Genomic DNA, 18,271 nt, shown 5'->3' with positions numbered 1-18,271 from the left:
CTGTGGTTATAAAGAAAGTAACTGGATTTAGCAATAGCACAAAAAGGGAAAAAAAGACATACACATAATTGACGGAGATGTTAAAAGCCATCCTTTCCGCATGGACAAGCATCACCTGTACAAAAATGTGATGTGTTAACATATTTACAAACTTCCTCAAAATGAGTAAGGAAAAAAGACTCATTTACAGAGGAAAAAAACTATTAACAAGTAACGACAAAAAACAAAACAAACGTGGGTTGCTTCTGGGGCCCAGAATCAACCTAAGAAAAATAATGATTTTCTCTAGCGTACATAATACATATAGAGGTCTACAGACTGTTTAACATACATTCATTATGACTCACATCATTCACATGTGAAGAGATCAGATTGGTCGTTTTACTCACTGGTTAAATATCCAACCAAGTAGAAAAAGAGGTTAAAGAAGTACCTGGAAAATTCATGATCGTACCTTGGAGTTGTTTGTTTACTGTCACTGCAGCAAGTGGCCATATCCATTTGAGGACTAGAAATGTGAGTACACCCACCATGTTTACATGTACATTCATCTTATTGTAGTGGGCTGAAAATGTGCGCTTTGCTATGTGAGAAAAAAATTGCGATACAAATTTATCCAACTGCTATGCAAAAATTATTTTGTATAGCAGTTTTGCTATGCAATTTTTTTGCTGAAAATTATTCCCTGGTGTGCTGTCATGTCAACCTTAGCTAGCTTCATGGCTTGTTACACAACAGAGTTTGAAGAAGGAACATGTGACCAATTCATTTATTCTTCTCACCTATCTGGCATCACTCAAGTTCCATTCCCCGTGGCATACAGAGGAAGCATGCAGTATAAGTATAGCCAAACCTTCTTTAGCGATCACCTGTAGAGAACAACCACCTGTCCATAAAGACCACTTTTTCTGTTTCCTGCGAAAACTTCATTGAAACATGTACTCATACAGACCACTTGTCTGGTGTCCCAAGAGTGGTCTTTATATACAGGTTTCACTGTACCTGTGCATGACTACCCCGTTTACATACGGCATGTTTCTACAGCCAACCATTTCGTTTTTTGCCGGAATTACTTCATTTTTTCCTCCCAATTACGGTATTACGTTTTTTCTTCATAAAATACTCTTTTTTGTTTACATACCGCACGTTAAACAACTGCCCTAAAATGGTGATTCGATCACAAATTCAATAGAAAACTAAATTTAAAACATACTTGAAAAGAAAAATATTCTCAAAAAGAATGAAATGTCGATAATACCAAAATAATTAACCACCAAAAAAAATTCCTGCTTGTATGGAAAAAACAGGATGATGAATGAACATTTCTGCATTGGAAGTGTGTCACGCGTGGTTGTAAGTTTCGTTTTTATGAATTCCTTTTTTTTTACTTGAAATTCCTTTTTTTTGCCATCATGATTCCTTTTTTTGGTCGCACAAGGTTGGCAGCTCTGTTTCTATAGGATATCAAGTATTATAAGATGATGATGTGGATCCTAATCAAATTATTGGTTGAGAGCGTAGATGTGACCAGGCATTTATTTTGCCTAACACATAATTTTGATAATGACAGGAGAACAAGGCAAGCTATTGTTTTCTTCCGCAATACAAAAGCAGGGACCTTGGTTTGAAAGTTGATCTTATTGAAGATACTCTAGCCAAGTTCAGCGTTGAATAATTTGTCGAACGTGAAATTCTAATTTTAATATGTTCATTTCTCTCCTAAAACTGTCACTTATCTACAGATAGGGGTGTAGAATACAGAGCAAGAAGCTTTGTTTATGTTTGGTTCACTCTTAAAAGGACAGCTGAGTTCTGTTTTCAGATCGCAAATGCCTTCAAAGTGCATGGTTATTGCTGTTATTCTTATCTATGACATTTCTAGTGCCCTTTGAGGATCTAAAATTGCTATGAAGGTAATTTTAGACCCCAAAATGTGTGAAATTGAGCCAATACGAGCATACCAATTCAGCTCCACTTTCAAAAAAATATGGTGACTGTTAATTGATTAATCAATTAAACAATATATTGGCCGGCTGGTTCGGCTTAATATAACCAACACAAAAAAGGCAACATCTGCATTGGCTGAAAGACAATGTAAAAGGCGCTATTTCTTTTTTTCAACGGCATTTTCAAATTATCGAGTATTTGTGGTGGGACACAGATATTAGAAATCGTTATATTTATGGATATTTCAAAGATGATTTTGTCATTTAAATTGTTTGTTCTTTCAAATTTGACACTCAATTTTTCATTATTTCACAAAAAAAAAAAAAATTGTGTAGCGCCCTCTGCAACAGAACTCAACTATCCCTTTAAGCATTATGCCTGTGCTCATTCAAAAAGCCAGCATCCTTTTGTACAAGATGTTTGATTATTTTACTTGGTGGATTAAATAATAATATAACTGGGCTAAAGTCTGCGGAATCATTTTTATAAGGGAAATTGCTACCCTTATTTAGGTACATATACATGTAGTGCTACACGTACGTATATCCAACTATAATCCATGGTTAACTTAATCATGCTATCATTGTGCTTGTATGTTTCTTTAATCACAGTACTGTTAATATTTGGTATACAATGTATGTGCTGCTTTGCTGTATAGGTTTTTATTTTCTACAATAATTTGCTGCCAAATGTATGCAATACTTACCTTTGTTTTGTTTTTTTATAATTTTACACTGCAAACACATACTACAGGTGTTTAATTCTTCACTAATTTGTCATACGGTAACTCTGACTTTATCAAATATTTCACAAGTTACATGGCCTTTGGCCTACATGTAGTTAATGAATCGACCAGTCTACTAACATATTCAAATTGTATGCAAATTTTATGCATACTGTTTAAACAATGGTTGCCCTACATAGCAACAAGTAATATATGCAGACCGGATTCCAAGAATCATAAGTCATTCATTACTAACAGGTTAATGGAATAATAATAATAATAATAATATTTAGTTTTTATATAGCGCTTATCACAAATGTCTCTAAGCGCTTTACAAATATACTATTACCCCAGTCATTGGATTCAGTGCTTGCCCGCACACATTGTGTGCACAATCTCCACTAGGTCCACAGGAAAGAAACATCCTTCAATTTGAATATGTTAGTAAACCTACTTGCTACCTTGCTTGGCGTTCAACAATAAGGAATAGAGCAAACGTCGATCTGGTGCTGCTCAGTGGCTGCTGGGCTCACGATCAATTGGGCAAAAAGAATTTCCGTTTTGGGGTTAACTTAATGAAATTTGAAGTGGACTTTAAAAGATTATTATTAAACCAGTCTGTTGTATAATGTCACCTTATATGTATATGCGATCAATTAATGTATCACTTCTTGTGTAATGACTTTACCATTGTTTGATGGACAATAATGGGTTATTTATGTCGGGAATATGTCATTGTTTATGTGGGTAAGTTATCAGGGTAATATTATGTCTGGTACAAAAGTTAACCTCATGGATTACAAGACGATGTACAGATCTTTAGAATAGAAAAATTGAATAATGAATGCATTAAAAGCAGTACTCTTTCTAGATTTTTTAAAATAGTGTTCATACATGTTTGTTCACAATTATAGTCAATCAGGTTTGCTATTGAAATGTCCATTCTATGAGCTAGTTCTCTGGGCCCTGTTTCACAAAACTTGTTATCAATAACAAGTTACAATATCTGTTATAAGCTACTGAAATCATGGCATTTGATTGGTTGATGGCAAACTTGTCACAGAAATTAAGCATTCCTTATTGATGATACGTTTTATGAAACAGGGCCTTGGTTGATGATAAGTATATAGTGTGTGTGTGTGTAGGGTCTGATGTACATGTAGGTTCCTGGTGGTGTCATTTTATGTTGACTTTGTGTGTATACGCTTCATACGGTCAAACCTGTCTTAGTGACCACCTCTCTACAGTGTTCACCTATGTGATCTCCCTCTAGGAAGAGATGTGTGTTGTAGAACCTGTGTAGAAAGGCCACCTGTCTACTGTGCCAACTTTTAGTGTTTCCCTGTGATGGCCTTAATAGACAGGTTTGACTGTAGTTATAAATGTTGCCAAAAGAAGGGGTGATTTTCTGACGTTTTAAAAACAAGATATCCAGTACCGGTATGTCATTTTTAAAAGAGCAGGACATTTTATGAAAAAGGATCATATATTTCAAAGAGGAATCTGTAACTCAGATGGCATGGTGAATTCTGTGAAAAAAGGTATTTTTTGTAAATTTGAACTTGCTATGCCAAAAGTAGGGTCATATGTACAGACAATTTTGTGTCTTCTTTTAGGCGGAAAGGGGTCATCTTTTGTTGAAAAATGGTCTTAGAATTAATGAAACACCGGGTAGGCGGTCAATTTTTTTTTGCATTTCCTCTTTAAATATGAAGTGACATCACCAGGTATAGCTTGTATGATCCAGTCATGAACGCTTTATTTCTAGTACCTCTCTGCACCGAAAATGATGTCCAGATAAATTTTGCTGAGAAATGATTGGATCACAATGTGTTGATGGGATTTATGTAACTTGGTCTTGTAATATGATATGCAACTAGAGGGTTGGAAAAACATGCGTTTTGACACCTTAAAAATATATTGTTTGTATTTAGTTAGTAACACTTGCCATTTATACTAGTACACTATAGTTTGCCTGTTTTTAGCATGATTTTTGTTTCTTGTAAGATTAAACCAATCAAAATAAATGAGTTTACTTGTGAAGAAATGAACTGAGATATGGATAATATGACGGTTGTTTTATAGTGACTTCATATCTTCAGTTTCAATGTTACTTATCATTTCTTTGGAGTTGAAGCAATTTCTTTCAGATCATCTTGATTGATGCACTTTTCTTCATCTTGAGGATTCAGATCAGATTGTCTGATTTGGATTAACACTGAACAGTTAGAGATTATATATATATATTTTTTTTTTCTTTTTGTAGTTAGCTTTCTTATTACCCTAACCTGCCTCTTGATTCCTCTCAGCTACCATCTTTTTTCTCCTCAGATTTTTGGTCTCTCTCTCTCTATCTCTCTCTCTCTCTCTCTCTCTCTTTCTTGCTCCTTTCTTTATTTCTCAGCTACCATTTTTTTTCTCCTCAGATTTTTGGTCTCTCTCTCTCTTTTTTGCTCCTTTCTTTATTTTCATTTTTTTTTCTCTCCCTCTCCTGATCTCTCTCTCTCTCTCTCTCTCTCTCTCTCTTTTTCTTCTCTTCTCGTTCATGTTCTCTCTCTCTTGCTCCTTTCTATTTTCTCTCTTTCCGTCCCTTTCTGTTTCCCTTATTAATCATTTTCTCTGCTCTTTCCTCTTTCATGTTCTCTCTCTCACTCTCTCTTTCTAGCTGAAACCAACCATCAACTTAATGCAGTGTTTACAGACCTACCATAGACAGTTTATATCATGTGGGTGTATATATACAGAATTGTAGTTGTACATGATGCAATGTAGAACCTTTTTATATTATGAATGAAGCAAGGTAGTGTGTGGTTTATAAACCACTCCCGAGGTGTGTACTATATATATAGTATCTAGGCTGGCTCCCAGTCACCATGAATTATTTCTCCATTCTCTGGAAATAATCTGAAGTCCATTGTGCATGGACATGTATATATACAAACCTCTTACACTTTGTAAAGTCGTGTGAGAGACGTTGAGTGTTTTAGCCCAGATATAATGTTCACTGAGCAGGGAGATAAAATCATTGAGTCTGGAAACCAGACTAAGTGATGGTGCAGAAGGGTAGATGTATTTATAATGAGATTTATATGCAGTACAATATCATTTAATGCTCCTTTATGGGACGTGTGTAATGTGGTAATAGATGATTATTATGTCATGTTAAGACTGACAAAAATGAATTCAAAATAAAAATGCAGAAGATATCAATCTTGTCTTGTTTAGTTTCTTATTTACATATCTTACTTTCTTTTTTTCAATTTCTTTTCCATAAACATTATTGGATACCTGTTGAACTCAAAAGGAACCAAAAAGTCCATACTAAGTTACTTTTATTGTAAAGTTTAAAAGATTTTAATAAAACCAATGGAAATTTGAACAAAATCAGGCCAGGAACAAGTTAATTAATTTTTTGAAATAGCATGCCAACAGAGGGCAATATTTAATTTGATGACACCATTTATGGACAACTCTCCATGCCTTCTGACCTTGAGGTTTCATAATTCTATCATTTTCTTCATTTTTATTCATGTAGAATAGTATCCAGCATACTATATCTGATATCCAGGGGAGTAGATTATCTCAATCATAAGAAAACATAAATTTAAAGTACAGAAGGCAAGGAAAGTTGTCCATAAATGGCAAGGGTCCTTTTATTATGACAAGTGCCTCCTTTTTCTTTCTAATAAGTGCCCATTTTCACCTCTGACAACTGCCCCTATCAAAATCTTATAGGTGCCCCTTTTCCTTCGATCGACAAGTGCCCTTTCCCTTTACAGTAAGTGCCCCTTTTTTAATCTGTGGTGAGTGCCCCTTTCACCTCTGATAATATGTCCCTAGTCATATCTTAGACATGACCACTTTACTTTGACAAGTGTCACTTTTCCTTAGTAAAGATCGAGTGTCCTTTCCCCTTCTGATAAATGCTCCTGTTCATTTTATTATGACTTGTACCCTCTTTTCGTCTCAATTAAGTTCCCCTTTTTGTAAATTCTGATAATAGCCTCTTTTCCATTTTATTAAGACCCCCTTCCTCTTCTCTATCATTTTGACACGTGCCCATTTTCCTTTTGACAAATGCCCCTATCCCTTTTACTTCGACAAATAAGCCTTAATAATTAATCATACTTTTCTATTCTCATCTATGCCTTTTCTCTTCTCTGGTAAAAGCTCCTTATCAGGTGCGAGAAGTGCCCCTTTTCACCCCTGATGATTGCCTCCCTTACTTTGACTAGTGCTTCTTTTCTTTCCAATAATTTTGTTTTTCCTTTTGATAAGTTACCCCCATTGGCGTATCGAGGGGGTATTTTGAATGTTCAAACACCCCCACCCTTGGCAAATGTTTTTATTTTTTATTTTTTTAAGGTGTTATAGAATATAAAAAAACACCCTTTATCTGTGTTTTAATATATGCCCCCCCCCCCCTGGTGGTAAAAACAAAAATGTTTGTTTTGCTAAAGTGGGGGGGGGGGGTGGATGTTGAGGGGGGGGAGGAGTGATCCCCCCCCCCCCCCCCCAAGGGGAATGAGCCAAAACAAAATGTGCTTGGAAAAGAGTATCTTGGACCGTGTAAAGATCGAGAAAAACAAATATTGAAAATCTGTTTCAGGACAATCACCCTCCGAGAGATAAGCACCACCCCCCCCCCCTCCCCCTCCCGAGCGAGGACAGTTAACCCCCGAAAAAATAAAATTATCAGGGTGGACTTCCCTTTTAATGGACATAGGGGGGGGGGGGGTCGTAATTGTCCTAGGGGGGGGGGATTTTCTGGAGGTATTGTCCTCGAGGGGAGGCGGGTTGCCTGGGGGGGGGGGTATTTTCCTGGGATAATTGTCCTTGAGTGTAGTTTTCTGGGAGGTTATTGGCAGGGGGAAATTGTCCTAGAACCAGTGTTTGCAGAAGAAAAATATTCACCTATAAACAATATTATAGCCACATTAACATCGCAAATCTCGGCCAGCTTGCATATTAATGTCCAATGATTTATTTTCTTTTCCACAATGATTTATTTCTTCCAGAGATTAAAAAAAGGGTTTGATAAAAAGAAGAAGAAGAAAGATGCCCGGGATGGATGACACTCGAGCGATGCGGCCTGACTGTTTGCTCCCCGTTTGCTCATGACTGTGCTGAAAAACTCGCGATCGAGGACAAAGCAATATGGCGGCGTGTGCTCTCGAGCGTATTCACCAGCGCGTTTGACGGCTACATGTCACTCTGTGTATTGTGAAGAGGATCCGCGTTCTATGTATCTTCATTTCTGTGGCCCCATGTTCTTGTCGTTATTTCGCTGATGACCCAATCTATATCTTTTCGAACATATCTGATAAGGCTGGCGTACGTATCAGCGGAAACTTGTCAGAATCGTATACTTGATCGATCGAATATACTGTAGGGGGATAATTCACATAAAGAGAATCTTTCATTTTAACAAGAAATATTTCAATAGAAGATAGAGTAAAAAAAATATGATATAGTATAAATTCTAGCATACAGCTTTTAAAATAAGTTATGAATTAACTTAAAACAAACTTGATTAATTATTATTCCATTATCCATGGCCCCCACAAAATAATAGAATCGTCCGACATACTGCAACCTTGCGACGAGACGCTAAATCCTTTTGCGAACCAAATCTGTCTGAAATCATCTCTAAATTTCACCATGGGATGTTGTTTTTCTGGAGGCGATGGAAAACTGGCTGAACAAGAAGAACCGGCTCCTCAATTTAGTTGGTATGTTTTATTTGAATTGAATCGGTTTTCAGGGAAATGTTACATTACATGATCATGTTGTACATGCGAAGCATCTCTGCTAAATTTTGAGGTGGCTTATTTACAATTCACTTACCGGTAGGCCTAGGGCTTTAGCTTTTTTTCAGGGACCTGGGGACCCACTGAAGAGTGATGTGTCTGATTATGTCTGATGAATTTAAGTTACACATTGTCACACGATTTATAATCAATTATTCAATATCATTGATATAATGAGACTAGATTCTAGATATCTAGATCAACTCGTATGAAAATCATAGACGGTTGAAACTTGAATAGAAATGCTGACATTTATTTCAGGCAGTTTCATGATATTGTCAAGTTCAATTTGTGTTTATTTAGTCTAGAACTGGCCGCTACTTCAGAAGTCTGTCCAAAATTTTGACCTGTAACTCCGGCGTGCAGATACCTTACTAAAACATACCCAATATGAAGTAAATATTCATCAAATGTCCAAATAAATGGTCATGATTTAAAAGTTGATATATGTTGTTACCTCAGGCCCAGCCAGGGCTGTTTCGTGTCAATCTTCTTATCTTTTTCAGAGTATTTTTCCTAAAAACAGAGACTTATTAGACCTATAAACACTTTCTCACGGTATTCACTGTAAACTGCTGCACAATACAATTGCATACGGGATGCGGGCGTGCGCGTGTGTTAAGTTAGAGACCGTATTGATTACGAGGGATCTGTAAACAAAACCTTAAATGCATTCGTTATTCCCATTCCTGCACTCTAAAAATTATACATTGCACACTGGGCCTGGCTTAGAAGTTCGCTAGTGAGTAGTGAACTCTTCTTTCTACTCATACTAACTGAGCACTTTGAAATCAGACAAGAATAGAATTTTACCAAAAATGTATGAGATTTTGATAACGAAGTGATAACGAATTGAATTTACATTTGTATATTTTTTTTTCTTTGACATTATTTTCTGTGTTATCCCTTCAATTGTTGTCATTTCATTTCTTCTTTCTTCCTTCCAATCTAAGGTTGCATTATTCATTGTATTATATTAATATTGTTTGAATCATCTGTCCCTCCATGAACTATTTTACTATTTTACTCATTTTAATTTGATTCCAAAATACTCTCATACCTTAATACCTCTATTTCAATTCGCTCTTTTTTCCCTTTTATCCATAAGTTTACTTTCTTCATCTCTCTCACTCTCTGTACATCTCTCTACGCTCTCTCTCTCTATCTATCTATACATGTATATATCTCTGTATGTCTCTCTCTCTCTTACAATCTCTTTCTCTTCTTCTTCTTTGCCACTCTGCCTTTCTTACCTTTTCCCTTCTCCCCTTTACATTCTCTTTTTTCTTGCTCCTGTCCCAATCTCTCCTTTTCTCCTTTCTATCTCTCCTCTCACACACCTTTTTCAATTTTTTCATTTCAATCTTTATTCCAATTCATAAAAATACAACAACATCAAATATAAAACACAATAGCATTATATACAACATTTAGTAAAAATGGTACAAAAAATAAATACATAAGTTTCATAATAATATTGTAAAAATGAATGGAAAAGGAGGCGTACGTAAAAAGCCAAGGGTAGGCTTGTAAGAGTGTACGACCCTACAATTTAAATAATGTATGAATATATATTGCAAAAAAATAACAAGTACCAACAATACTGTATCATCATATACCAAAACACAAAATAAAAAATCAACAAAAACAACAACAACAAAAAAATCAATAATTTCCAATCAAATATTTTTTATTGCCTTTTAAATGAGTTATTAAATTGAATATTAAAGTTACTTAAATTTAGACTATTCCAAAGGATTGGGCCTGTGTGGCGTAATGAGTATTTTGATTTATTATTTAAATACGTCCAACGGTGAAAATGATTGCAAGATCTTGTATTATAATTATGGATATTTCTATTTTTTACAAACATATTCATTAAATATGGGGAGAGTGTTTGAGAGTGAAAACGTTGCATAAACGAAGCAATTTGGATCTTATTTATATCTTGTAATTTGAGAGTATATAATAATTTAAATAATGTGGAAGTAGAAGCAGTATACTCGGACTTCGTACATACTCGTATGGCTTTCTTTTGTAATATTATTAGTTTATGTAAATGGCTCGAATATGTGTTACCCCATATTGAGTTACAATACGACAAGTGTGACAAAACATAAGCATTATAAAGAAGAAATAATATGTTACTAGGCAATTCATACTTCAATCGACTTAAAATCCCTATGAATCGTGAAATCTTCAAGCGTACTAAATCAATGTGATCCTTCCAAGACAAACTACTATTTAATACTACACCTAAAAACTTAACAGAATCATAGAATTTCAAAGGAACTGCATCTATTTTCAACAATATATCATCGACATTAAATTGCACACCACCCTTTTTAAACAGAACACATTGGGTTTTACTAGTATTTAAAGAGAGCTTATTACATTTAAACCATGCTGATATGTGGGCAAGACTTGTATTCAAAGATTCAACTAAAGCTTCAATATCATTATGAGAGGCAAGGAGTGAGGTGTCATCCGCATACAAAATACAGTCACATTCATGGCAAGAATTCACAATATCATTAATATAGATTAAAAATAGTAATGGTCCAAGAATTGACCCTTGAGGGACACCTGTGTTTATATTACCGAAAGACGAATTATGTGAGTTATAAACTGTAAATTGTTGTCGATGTAATAAATAAGATTGAAACCATTTTAAGGAAAGACCTTTAATGCCATAATGCTGCATTTTTTGTAATAAAATATCGTGTGAAAGGGAGTCAAAGGCCTTGGATAGGTCCATGAATACGCCAATAACACTTTTACCTTCATTAAGTTCTTTAACTATTCTATCATGAATTTCAATGACTGCCATGTCTGTTGAGTAATTTTGTCGGAAGCCATACTGACTATCATATAAAAAGTTATGCTGCAATAAATAGTCATATAATCTATTAAAAACTAAATAGTGACTTTTCTAAATGAGAATGACTTTGATTTACTGTTATTTACCCTGTCTAAAAAGTGTGAAATATAGAAAATAGGAAAGTGGTCTGTTATGTCTGTTACAAAAATACCGGAAATAATGGAGCTACAAAAGACGTTCGTATAAATATTATCAATATTTGTTGCTGACCTTGAATTAACACGGGTTGGTCTATTTATTATAGGATAAAAACCAGATGATGCGACTGTATTGATAACACCTCTCTCTCACCTCTCTCTCACATACCCTTCTGTTTTTTGTTACTACCCCTCTCCTTTTCTCTCTCTCTCTCTCTCTCCATCTTATCCCCCCCCCCCCCCTTTTTTCCCTCCCTTCTCTTTCTTACTCTCTATGTTACCCCATCTCTCTTTTTACTCCCTTCCCATACATATCCATGTCTTCATCATACCAATTAATATTTGCATGCATGCCTTTACCTACCGACTCTACTTTGCTATTATAGTTGTATTTTCTGTCCTCTATTTTGCAGGGAGAAGAGGGAGAAACTCGACATCAAGGATTTCACATTCGCTGACAAGAAAGGAGAAGAACTTGGCAAAGTGCCAGGAAAGATAAATGGCCAACGATTCATCATAAAGAACTGTGAGGTAAGATGAAGAGCCTTTTGTTCAGCTCTGTGTCAAGATTACATTCTAATTCTGGTATCATAGAATTGTTTTATAAATAGGGAATTGCATTTAAGACTTGTAAATGTGATCTGTATAAAGATTACATTTCAATCCCAATATCATACATTATTTTGCTTTTTTTTTTCAAATCAAAAAGTGCATAAGACTTGTGAATGTGATCTGAGGCTAGTGGAATGAAAAAATTATATCGTGCAATTTGATGAAATAGGCAGAAACAGTGAGAAGAAATAAATTAAGAAATTATGGACCTTTACTTAAACAAAATAAATGATCAAATCATATGAAATTAAAATACCTGCTTGTTTTTTATTCATTTATTTGATAATTTATTTACAAAAAAACACTTTATAGTATTAAGATCATATCCTTTTAACTGATCACTGAACAGAATATTCTTGTCCCTAAGTGTTGTATCCACACTGTTAAAGAAGAAAATTCTCTCAGATGCATTATTTCTTGTATTCTTGGATTTCCTTTTTGTAGGATTGCACCATATATCTGTTTGATCACATGGCGACGATCACCGTGGATGACTGTACAAACTGCAGGATATTTGTGGGTCCAAACAAAGGAAGGTCGGTACATGGTATTTTTATTTTGCTCATGATTCACCGATCACCATTCTCTCTAACACATAGCAGTTCAGCATTTCCTTGTAGTGCTTTGAAAAGAAAAAAAAAAATCTTTTAAAATTATTTCATTCCACGATAAAAAAAGAATTACGGTATACAATCTTCTGAAAAAAAAAATCATATTTATATTTGTTTTGAGTTACTCTATTTAAGTGCCAAATTTTAAGATATTCTGTTGCTCCACTGCCGAGGTTAGGGGAGATGGAATGCCCCCCCCCCTCCCTCATCATCCATAGATAAAGTCTTGACTTGAATGCAATCATGACTGCCTGACTCTTTGAGCCAATAGAAGAGTACAATTTGAAACTAGACATGGTGCTAACAAAAAGTCTCAGATTTTAAAAAATCCTGTGACTTAGAATAACGTATGCTTGCTTTAAATATATTTCTTCTTGTTTGATTATTTGCAGTATATTCCTGAGAAACTGCAAATCCATGAAGTGTGTGATTGCCTGTCAGCAGTTCAGAACAAGAGACTGTAGAGGGGTAGATACCTTATTACACTGTGACTCCAAGCCTATCATAGAATCATCTATTAAAATGAAATTTGGCTGTTTTCAGTACTACTATCCAGAACTCTATGGTGAGTAACAGCAATAAATATATAGATACAGATTACAATTAACAATTGAATTATTCATACCCTTAACAAGTTCTGTATTGTTTTGACTAGGTGAGAAATTGATTTGACATATCAAAGCTTAAAGCTAAAAGTATTTAACAAAGGCCATACTTCTACCAGTCCAACTTTCCTTCTGGAGTTTATATGACCATTTTCACAGCAAGATGCAATGGGCAATGCAAAAACATGTTAATTGTGATTCAATGTTATCAGCATGTTTTACCTTTCGAAAATCTGAACTTCACAAACATTTCATACATCCTAATGTTTTGTGGTTGACAGAAGCGTAGATCTTGATGAATTAATGGTATTGGACTGTTCTCCTTTCTTAGACCAATTCAAGGCAGCATGATTGAAGGCTTTTAATAATACATGGAGTAGCATACATGATTATACACCAGTCTGAAGTGTAGATCTTGATGAATTAAAGATGTTTGACTGCATGTTCTCCTTTCTTAGACCAATTCAAGGCAGCTGGATTGAAGGCTTTCAATAATACATGGAGTAGCATACATGATTACACACCAGTCCCGGGCGAAGATAACTGGTCACTCTTGCCTGAGGTAAGTTAATGATGTCTGACATTTTGTAAATGAACTTTTCATTGTATTATCATTACCAAAAAATGATTACCTATGCTGAATGTGTGCTGGGCAAATACATGACTCACTTTTTATTCCATAGCGCTATCATATTTTACATGGCATTAATGTCCTTTGGCAAGGCATTAATCTACATTTGTCACTCCATACCTAGGAGAGAAATGGGGACCTGGTAGGATGATGAAAGTCTTTCTGTTGATAATTGCCATATGCCCTCACGGTGACCATATGGTAGGAGTACTCCTCAAGGAGTGGAGATGGTGCACATTGAGCGTGAGTGAATCCAATGACCAGGGTAATAATATCTTTAAATTGCTTAGAGATGGTATTTGGTATGAAAGTGACTCTGTAACATTGCCTCAGATTCCGAAACAAAATCCTGGATATAGCCCATGCTGCAATCATAATTATAAACATTTAGATCAGTCAGGAACCCCATGACTTTGACAAGCCAATCATCTGTCTGATTATCAAGATATTTATGATTTGAAATCAAAATTTCATTTTTTGTTTTCTTAACGGTTTTCATAACACTAGACCTACAGTCTATTGGGGAAAATGAGTATGGTAAAACTAGTCACTCAAAGATTTTTACTTTTTTGAGGCACTTCATGATCATTTTGAAGCGTAATTTTCTTAGGGCTACAATATTACACCATATCACAGACACTTACCGGTATAACAAGTAGGGGGAATCTTAGATTTAACATTGTTAAACGATACCTTTAAACGCGATACAAATCGAGATAATCATAATAATTCTGCTCTTTTCTTGGCTCTCTTGACAGGACCTGAATGTGGAGGAGTTCTTACCGTTACCTGCCTCAGATGAGCTAGCCTCGGTAGGAGCATCGCTAGACCCTGAGAAGAGTGTTGTACCCCTCACGCATGGAACAAGAAGACCCGTAGGAGACCTGGTAAGTCACTGATCCAACAATTGCTATGGTTTTTATTTTGTAAAAAGTACAGGGTTCGCAATGGGGTTGCTGGTTATGATTGGGGAGGTTAGGGTAAGGTTGCTGGTTATGATTGGGGAGGTTAGGGTAAGGTTTGGGGATTGTATTTAGTCAAGGATTAAAGTTATGAATGTGGTTAATGTATGATATCGACCACCTAGCAATTTTTTGCAACAGCATTTGTTCTACAATCGCTAAATTACTTCAAATTTAATCCCTTCTGTTCCACCAGGACATCCTAAATGACTTTCAGCAGTGAAATTTCTATTTCAATGTGTTTAATAGTAAAATTTGGCATGAAATATATTCCATATACATGAAATTAAGAGACTCTTGTTTCCGTCTCTGGAAGCAGAATGTGCTGTAAAACCAGAAGTATTTTGACAAATCATTAAAAACTTAGGGACAGCTACTTTCAAGAAAAGAAACCTTTGAATCGCAAAATTTGAGTGTTGTTTCAGTTATGATTCAGTTCTATCGATAAATGTGTGTGTGGGGGGGGGGGGGGGGATTTGTTATCATTTTGAAATTTACAATTTAAAATTTTAATTTGGAATATATTAAATTAACCTTCATTCTTGGAGTATACAATTGTAATGTATTGTCTACATTCTCTGTTTTATCTTATGTTTTGTTACAGTCTTGCCTGGTGTTAGTGTTTAGAAATGAACACTCAGATGAGAGGATAAGGGCTATTATCAGAGAAATACATAATTGTGTAAGTATTACAATCAAAACTTATTTTAAGTGGCAATCTAATCTTTGTCATATGGTCATTTGTATGAAAAAAAATAATTAGAGAAACAGAATGGCAAAAGATTTAAATACGACAGATAAATAATAACAGAGTTATGAATATTTGAATATCAGATCACTAAAACAATGACAGTGAAAATGTTCAACAACAACAAAAACTCATGTTATCATTGCAAGGACATTGAAATATCTCTTTTTGAGAATTGACAAGGAGGATCCAGTATTTCATACAAATATTGACTGCTTATTATTGGGGTCACAGTTAAACTATAGCTCCTCGGTAATCTTGAGACTGCACTCTGCAGGCACAATACAATACAGTCTCAAGATCACCTTGGGCGATAGTTTTAACCGTCCCTCCAAAAGCAGTCAATATTTGTATACTATGTAGATGCGTAACGCTTAGCTAGTGATTAGGCATAGGACCTCTGTTTCATGAAGCTACTTTTGTTTCCCATCCCAACTTGCCATTCATGTATTAAAAAAATTGTCATTGTCTGTCCGTATCCTACAGTTGTGTATGTGAGTAACCCATCATTGATTATCAATTCTCTCCTGTGTTCCCCTTTGTTTGTTGTTGATAGAGCGACTGTGTGTTACTGAAAACAAGACAAACAAAGCTGGATCCGCAAGACGTGACTAGAATGTTTGGTGGAATCCCTGCTCACAAAGAAGCTGCTAAGAAAGGTATAATTGGAATTGATGGATTGAAAGATAGATGGATAGATAGATAGATCGTTGGATAATAGCTAGATGAAAAGATAAAGATAGGTAGATCAATTTCACAGAATGATTAAGAGATACCGTCGTTATAAAGAAGCTGCTCAGAAAGATGTATGAATGGATGGATAGACAGATAGATTGAAAGATAGACAGATAGGTATTAAATGAATAGTAAAATATTTAGATATAATATAGAATGAGAAGAATGTTTGGTTGTAATCCTGCGCATAGAGAAGTGATTAAAAAAGCAGATGCATAGCTAGATAATAGATACACAAATGTATAATAGAGGAAGGTAGATAGATGGATGGATGGATGGATGGATGAATATATTTATATATGTGTCTATAAATGAATGGCCATCTGATGGATGGATGGATAGATAGCTGAATGGATTAATGGATGAAGAGGCCCATGTAGATGGAAGGGTGATTAGATAGATAGATGAATGGATAGATGGATGGATAACAATGAGATTCACCCAGCGTATCACAGAATTAAAAATTCACGATATCTCCTACCCTACATCTTCCTCCTTATCTTTTATTTCAGGCCTTGTTACATCTCTTGAAGTCAATGGCTCAGATACCATAAGCAAATGCAACACTATCGTTCAGCAGGTCGCTATGGACTGTGTGGTGTACATCTCAGAAGATAAAGAAGCAGCATCACGTGATCACGACAACTGGCTCAATTTCTTAGATTCACAGATGACTATGTGAGCAACAACAAACTCATTTATGTTGAATGAGGTCCGCATCATGCATTTCTGTTGATTTAAGTCCCACATGCAGTGGTTTTTGTTGGGTAAGGGCTACCTGGTGTAGTCCGATATGGTGTGGATTATGTTAGTGAGGGCTTGCTTGTGTAGTCCCAGTTGCAGTGTTTTGAGTAAGTAGACCATGCCTGGTGATAATCAGCCTGCAGTGAATATATTTGCATTAGTCCAAATGGTTGTGAAGGCTGCAGGGAAAGTGATCGCGATACTTGATATAATATCACACATTTAGGAGCACTATAAACAAAAGGTACCATATAGCTCTATATACAAGATTACAGAATGTGAATTATATAGAAACATAGAATATGTAAATCGCAATATTTTATGAAGATCTATGTTTTCATTGATCTTTTGAAAGAGGCGACACAGGTTCCTTCTCTGATGGGACTTTGGATATTGTTCCATGTTTTTTGAGGCAGCCGCTAGAAACCATTTTTTCGGATGGTGAGAGTGTGGACTTATGATATACTTACATGGATATGTAGAGAGATAAGACCTTTGTTTAACATAGTTTATACATCATTAGACATTTTTTTTCTTTAAATGTAAAAAAAAAAAATGTGGTGGTGCATAGGAGAATCAAAACAATGTAGAGATTGTTGATTGGGATTTCCTTTGTATTATTTGCAGGGTGTTTTATATTTAAGCGTCTGTGGCATGCAGTTTTAGGAAATGTAAGTGTTTTTGCTTACAGTTTTGGTAAGCATGAATATTCAAGAGAATATATTTGGAACATGTGAATATTCATTGCTTTCGTTCAGGTGATCATGAATATTCAAGAAGTATCTTTGGAACGTGTGAATATTCATTGCCTTATAGTTCAAGTGAGCTGAATATCTATTTCTATTGTGTATTAATACACAATAGTGCAGAATTTGTAATCCTTAAGCTTGCCCCCCCCCCCCCCAAGTAAATAATAGGACATGCCTTTAGAAAGGTGGATCATGTATTGATGGACATACACACTACCCATTCAGGTGCTTTTATTTTTGTGACTTGTTTGATAATTTTGATCGTTTTTGTGTTGAAAGAATTACTGTTTTTTGGTGTGTTTTTAAGCCAAAATGGTGTTAATTATGTGTAAAACAATATGAGTTAAATCTCTTCTGGATCTGAACAGATGATTT

General features: G+C 35.2%; 1 protein-coding gene across 1 annotated transcript; it reads left to right on the top strand.

The window, feature by feature from the left end:
• Nucleotides 1-8,134: 8,134 nt before the first annotated feature.
• LOC592510 (protein XRP2) lies at nucleotides 8,135-18,053 on the top strand. The gene is made up of 9 exons (XM_792028.4): nucleotides 8,135-8,403; nucleotides 11,913-12,030; nucleotides 12,556-12,647; nucleotides 13,115-13,287; nucleotides 13,786-13,889; nucleotides 14,717-14,845; nucleotides 15,525-15,602; nucleotides 16,225-16,327; nucleotides 16,916-18,053. Exons 1-9 carry the CDS (start codon nucleotides 8,333-8,335, stop codon nucleotides 17,083-17,085), a joined length of 1,038 nt encoding a protein of 345 aa, XP_797121.2. The 5' UTR covers nucleotides 8,135-8,332; the 3' UTR covers nucleotides 17,086-18,053.
• Nucleotides 18,054-18,271: the final 218 nt, after the last annotated feature.

The sequence above is a fragment of the Strongylocentrotus purpuratus genome, unplaced genomic scaffold (assembly GCF_000002235.5).
Source record: "Strongylocentrotus purpuratus isolate Spur 01 unplaced genomic scaffold, Spur_5.0 spur5_scaffold_20, whole genome shotgun sequence".
Classification (NCBI taxonomy): Eukaryota; Metazoa; Echinodermata; class Echinoidea; order Camarodonta; family Strongylocentrotidae; genus Strongylocentrotus; species Strongylocentrotus purpuratus.
The sequence above is the reverse complement of the archived record's forward strand: the minus strand, read 5'-3'. Positions and strand labels throughout refer to the sequence as shown.